The sequence below is a fragment of the Gaeumannomyces tritici genome (assembly GCF_000145635.1).
Source record: "Gaeumannomyces tritici R3-111a-1 unplaced genomic scaffold supercont2.7, whole genome shotgun sequence".
NCBI classification, from domain to species: domain Eukaryota; kingdom Fungi; phylum Ascomycota; class Sordariomycetes; order Magnaporthales; family Magnaporthaceae; genus Gaeumannomyces; species Gaeumannomyces tritici.
Window position 1 is genome coordinate 1,576,191 of NW_008804551.1, and position 6,802 is coordinate 1,582,992.

Consider the following 6,802-nt stretch of genomic DNA (forward strand, 5'->3'; position numbering starts at 1 on the left):
CCGGTGGCTAACCGGTTCGGCACGTTAAACTATTTTTTTAAGCCTATTTTTTTAGCTTTTATTATTCTTTTTTTGTAATACCCCCGTCCTTTCCGGGTATTTACCCGCTAAGGTTCGGTATTTTCCTTATTTTATAAGTTTGCTTTTAATAGGCTTGCTTTATACGTTTAAATAATTTTTTTCGTAATATCCTTTTTTAAAATTTACGAATTTTCCAATTCGTTGTAACCTATCCATTTAACCAAGTATTTTTATTTTTGCAAAGGCCTTTTATATTTTAGCAAAGCCTTTATTTCGAAGCAATTCCTTTTTTTTTTTTGATTTTTAAATTTTTATTTTTTGGTTTTTTGCCGGGCTTTTTTTTAAACGCCCGCAATAAATTTGCCGGAAATACGTTATATATCCGGTAATTTACCGAAAGTTTTAACCGGAACGCCAAACCGGTTAACCCAACCATTTTTAAAATTTAAAAAGGTTTTAACCATTTATCCGATAGCTTTTTCGACGGCCTTTTTATTTTAATATTCGCCGTATTTAGCAATACCCAATCGCTTACCCCAAAAAGCACCGGGGTCCTACTTTTGTTATAATACTTTTTGTACATATTATTCGCTTTTTTAGCAGTTTTTTGGCTTGCTTTTTAATTGTTTCCAAAGCCCCCGCCTTAATTTTAACCGTTGCCAAAGGTTTTTTTTTAATTACCCAAAAATTATAAAGCTTTTGTAAGTAAAACCTTATTAACAAAAACGCCGGGGTTTTTTGCAACCCCAAATGCACGCTCGTATTGTGCATTTACGCTGCTAAATGCAATAACAACGCCCAATCGTTTTGCTTTTCGCAGCAAAAGCACCGAAAGTAATATTTTATTGTTTAATTCGTTCGTTCCGTTTGCCCGTTGGTTTAAAAGTAATATGCTATCGATAGCTTTTTTGCAACTTTTAAATGTTCGGCAAAAGTTATTTAAAACCCGTTTGTAAATAGTTTGTTCCGGTCCGATATAATCCTTTCGGGCGTTTCCAATAGCTTTTAAACGTATGCAAATAAAAAGCTCCCCAATCCTTTATTGGTTAATTTTGTAAACGTTGGGATAAAAAAGCTATATTTGGTAAACCGGTTAACCATTACCAATATTGCGTTGCGTTTTTTGCCGGTTCCATTTACCAACGTTGGAAATTTTCCGATAAAATTTATCGATAGCTTTTGTTCCGGGCGGTTTGGTACGGGCAAAAATGCTAATAGCCCGTAAAATGCTTGTATTTTCGGCTTTATTTGCTGGTATATTTAATACGTCCGTACGTATTTGCGTACGTTTTTAGCCATACCCGGCCATTTAAATTGCCGTTTAAACTTTTTTAAAGTTTTGGCCATGCTTTTGTAATTTCCCGTTGGGTTATCGTATTATTTTTAAAGCATTGTTCGTTTAAACGGTGCTAAATTTGGAATTTAAATTTTTTTTTATGCTTAAGCAAACCGTTATTAATTTCCTAAACGTTAAATTTGTTTTTTTAAATACCGTTTTAAACGAAATCGTTCTTTGCTTGTATTTCGAAAATGCGCTTTAATATTATTTTGGTATTTTTTTTAGTAATGGTTGTCCTTACGTAAGCTATTTTTTAGAATTTAGCTAGCAAATCGTTTTGGAATTCCTTTTTTGCTATATTAGCCTTCCCGTTTATTGGTATATTTTAAGGACGTTTTAATAAGCTATTCGCGGGGTTCCGGTATTTTAGTTTCCATTTAATCGTAAAATCGTATTTTGTTAAGTTTTCGAACCATTTTGTTTAACGCTTTATTACTTTTTTTTTGTTAAAATATGGGTATAATTTAAATGGTCGGTAATTATTTTAATAATTTTTTATAAATAAGCTAAATAATGCCGTTACTTTTCGAAAGCTTTTATAATCGCTAGCAATTTTAAATTAAAAATTGTATAACGCAATTTTTTTTATCGTAGCTTTTTCGATATATAAGTTACTAAATGCTACCGGCCGTTTTGTAATTGCAATAGCACCGTTTTTATTGCAAAAGCCGAAGCGTCGGTTCGTACGTACAGCGGTTTCGAAAGGTCGAAATGCACCAATACCGAAGCTTTCGTAAATAGCAACTTTAATTTACAAAAAGCCTTTTTCGTAATATTTCCTAAATAAAATACGGTATTTTTGTTAAAAAAGTTCGTTAAAAGCATAGTGATTTTCGCGTAGCCCTTTACGAATTTTTAATAATACCCCGTAAAGCCCAAAAATATTTAAATGTTTTTAACGCTTTCCGGTATCCTTTACTTTAAAATTGCAATAATTTTGTCCGGCAAAATTTCGACCCCGAATTTGGTTATTTTAAATCCCAAAAAATCGATATTATCCATTTCGAATTTGCATTTGGTCGGGCTAACGTAAAGTTTAAACCGTTCGAATTATTTTAATACCGTTTTTATTGCTTTGCGGTGCTTTTTTTGTATTTTCGAAAAGATAAAAATATCGTTTAAATATATAATGCAATTGTTATTAATTAATTTTCCAAACGCTATATTAATAAAGCTTTAAAACGTTATTAAGGCGTTGGCCAAACCGAAAGGCATTATTAAATATTCGTAATGTCCATATTTGCAGCGAAAAGCAATTTTCCATTTATTTTTTTGTCGAATTCGTATTTTGTAATAAGCGTTTTTTAAATCCAGCTTAATAAAGTATTAATTTTTAAATACCCGGTTAAATATTTCGTAAATTAACGGAAATGCTAGCCGGTTTTTTTTGGTAATTTTGTTAAAACCCCAATAATTAATACAAAAGCGAAATTTCCCGTCCTTTTTTAAAACGAACAAAATTTCGGCGCCGGCGGGGCTAATTAAATGCCGAATCCAACCTTTTGCTATAACTTCGTCGAAATACCCCCGAAAGGTTTTTAATTCCTTTTCGAATAAAGGATAAATGTTTTTGTAAAGCGGCATCGTTTTTTTTTCCAATTTAATCGCGTAATTTTAGCTTGTATGTTTTAGCAAAAGGTTTAATTTATAAAGCTGCGCATATTTTGCAATTATTTTTTTAACCCATTCCGGAAAAGCTTTTAGCCTTTTTCCGGGGTTTTTCGGGGTTTTCGGGCGTGCAACCGTTAGTACGGTTATCGTTTATCCCAATTGGATTAATTTTTTAGCTATTTCCAACGAAATTATTTTAACCTTTTTAGTAATTACCGAAAACCTTTATTTTATATTTTTAAACCGAATTTTAATGTTTTTTTGTTGGAACCAAAGCATGCCCAACGTAATGTTGTACCCGGCCCGGGGCACTATTACGTAAAACATTATTAATTTTTAGGTTATTTTTTAGCTATTCGTTATTTAAGTTTTGTATTTCTTTACCCTTAGCGTAAGCATGCGTTTTTTGGTATCGAATTACGTTAAATAGCTTTCGTTTGGTACCGGTATTTTTTTTGCTTTTACCAAAAAACGGTTGTGCAACAAATTAACGTTATTCTTATTATTAACCAACGCTTTTAACTTTACCCGGTAACCGTTAATTCGTAAATACATTTCGGTTTCCTAGCGCGTTTTAGCCGTTAAAGCGCACTTTTAAACCCCGGTGCTTAAACGGCCAAATAGCGGTATCGAATTAAATAGCGATATTTTGCTTTTTTTGGGGCACGCCGGCCGGATATAGCTTAGCTTTTTATACCCGTAATACCGTATTTCGGGCCTTTTCCCCTTTGCCTTTTGTATGGTTATTGGGGCCAACGGGGTTTTTGGGTTATCCGTCCGTATTTTGCATGCTGCAACGATATGGTTTAATTGCCCGCATTTAAAGCAAATAACCGGCTTTTTAAAGGTTAAAATATTTATATCCCCCGGGGTTTTTTTGTACGGTCCCAATATTATTTTTGCTTTAAAAGCTTTGGTTTGCAATTTTTTTATAATGTAAAAAAAGCTTTTAAGTATTACCCGTTTTTGGATTTTAAGGCGAAACCGGTTAAAAAGCAATATCGTTTTTGTCCATTCGAGTGCTAATTCGGAAAGGTTATTTTTTACCAAATCCTAACAAATCCAAAACGCTTCGAACGATTTGTAATCCTTTTATTTAATAACGGTATTTCCCGCAAACTTTTTAATCGTTAGCTACATTTACGAATTGGGGTTTTTCGACTTTATTTAAAGTTACCGCAAAAAATCGGCTTAAATAAACGATACCCCGGTATTTGGGTAATGCATTTGTTTGTATTTTGTCCATTGTACCCGCTAACGATAATCGAAAGTGCTAAAGGTTATTTAAACTTTTACACGGTTTTTACCGTAACGTTCCTTTTCGCTTTTAAAAATAAATTTGTAATCGTTAATATAATGGGCGATATTTTGCCAAATTGCCGATTTTTTAAGCATAAAAGGCTTAAAAGTAATTTTATTTTACGTAAAACCTTTTCGTTGTTTAAAAATATTTTTTTTATTTTCGTTTAAGCCTTTATGCGCATGCTTTAACCTTTTATTTTAAATTTTTTAAATTAAACGGGCGCGTTTGCTTTAAGCTTTTAGCGCGTCGTTTATTTTTTGCAGCTTTTTTACAAAAAAGTTTTTGAAATCGTTGGGAATTTGCGGGGCTTTTTTAGTATTTTATTCCGGTGGTTTAACGGCCTTTTCCAACGTGCTCGATGTAGCGTTAAGCGTTATTATAAACGGTGCAAAGTTGCAAATGCCTTTTTTAAATTTGTTCGATCCCTTTCGGTAATTACCCGGGCTTGCTTTTTAAATAAAAAAGGTGTAAAAAAAAAATAATATATTAAGGGTTAATTGGTGCAAAAGCGGGTAATTACCGGGTTACGGGCCGAATACGGTGTTTTTTTTATTAAGCTTTCGTAAATTTTTTACCAAAAATGCTATCGCTAACAAAAATTGTTCCTTTTTTAACTTTCCTTTTTTTTATGCCTTTTTGGGCACCCGGGGTCGGTTTTTTAAGTCCTTTGCGTTTTAAGCGCTTTCGTGCAATTTAAGCTTTATTTTATTTTTTAGCTTTGCTATTATGCTTTGGCCGCAATACCGGTAGCTTGCCGGCATGTTCCCGGGGGGTCCGTGCCCGGTTGGCTGCTAGCGCCCCTTTTTTCCTTTTTTGCCGGGCGGTTTCGCCCGTGCATTTAACGCTTTCCGCTTTTTGCCGGGCGGTTTCGCCCGTGCTTTTAACATACGTTTGTGTTGGAACTTACCTGTTAGGCGCATGCACAGGCTTTGGAGGATCGCCATGCACAAATCCGGGATTTGTGCACCGGCCATTCAAAGCTCCTTTGTACCTATATAAGGAGGTTGGATCCGTCCCTTTTTTTTAGCAAGATTCCTTCCACCTCAAACCTAAATAACAACACTTTGACTTAACTACCTTTTAATAATTATCAAACCTCAATTTTACGCCGTTTGGAGCTCCACGAGCATAGGACTCCACCCCAAAGTCCTTCCTACAGTTTGCAATTAAAATTTTTAAAATTATAATAGCAATTATGGTTTATTTTAATTTTAAAACGCATTAAATTAACGTTAATAAAGCTTTTTTTTTGCGCAAAAATTAGCAATAATTATATACCCGTTTACGTAAAGGTTTTTTTTGGGTATTACCAAAAAAAATTCGTAATTTGGTTTAAAAAAGCTTTATACGGGTTACGAAATTTACCGAAATTATAATATTTAACTTTTAAAAAAACCTTTAAAAAGTTAAAATTTACCCCGTTAATGGAAAAGCTTTATTTATTTATAAGCACAAAACGTAAAGTTTTCCTTTTTTTATACGTTAATAACATAATTATTTTTAACCGTGCTATGCATTTAAAAATAATAGCGAAAATATTAAACGGTTTTAAAAAAAAGTACAAAATAAAAAAGGAACCATTTAAAAAAAATTTAAAATTTAAATTGTAAAAAATAAAAAAATACGAATAATAACTTTGCATTATAACTTTTACATTAATAAAATTATTAATACTTTTAATTTTAAAAATAAAAGCGTAAAGCGCTTTTTTTTGCCCAGCTAAACGCTTAAAAAAAAATTAAGGGTAGCAATACCCGTTAAAATCCTAGCTATGCAAAAAAAATCGGGTTTATACTTTATACGGCCATTACTATTTGCTTAAACGTTGCTTTTGCAAGCGCAAAACTTTTTAAATACTTTACAAACCCAAATAAAAAGCATTTAAAAGCGGCGAATTATACCTTTTTGTATTTAAAAAGGTTAAAATTTTATTGCATCCGGTTAAGAAACGTTTTAAAATCCAACCATTTGCTTTTTGCTTTAAACGTTTCCTTTGCTAACGATAAAAAAACGAAAAAATCGTTTAAAAAATACGTTATATTTTTATTCGAAAAGCCCGTAGCGTAAAAAGCAAAAAAACAAGCTACCGTTATAACGTCCATTACAAAAGCAAAGCTTTTAGCGCTTATAAAATTCGAAAAGGAAATTATCGCTATGCAAAAGTTTTTTCGAAATTTGCGCTTAAAAATTAATATTTTTTAAAAGCTTTATTGTAATAATACATAAACGATCCAATTAATAATTAAAAAAGGCACCCGCATTAATACGGCTTTAAAGCACGTAAATATTATAAATATATAGCTACGCTAAAAGTACCAAAAAGGAACGTTTAACGTAATATATTTTAAAACCGCTTTTATGCTAACAAACGGGCTTACCAAAAACCTTCCACTTTATAAATTTAAAACATTTAAAATTGCTTTAAAATTGCACGATTTTTTTAAAAACGGGTTAGCAAGCTTAACCCGCAGCCAAAAACTTTAAAACAAATACCAAAAGCGTATAACGTTTGCATAAAGGCATAACGC

General features: G+C 32.2%; 1 protein-coding gene across 1 annotated transcript; it reads right to left on the bottom strand.

The window, feature by feature from the left end:
• Positions 1–3,565: 3,565 nt before the first annotated feature.
• On the bottom strand, positions 3,566–3,886 carry GGTG_11847 (hypothetical protein; the record flags this gene model as incomplete). The annotated part of the gene is made up of 1 exon (XM_009229738.1): positions 3,566–3,886. A coding segment is annotated over one exon (321 nt), but the record flags the coding sequence as incomplete, so codon positions are not given.
• Positions 3,887–6,802: the final 2,916 nt, after the last annotated feature.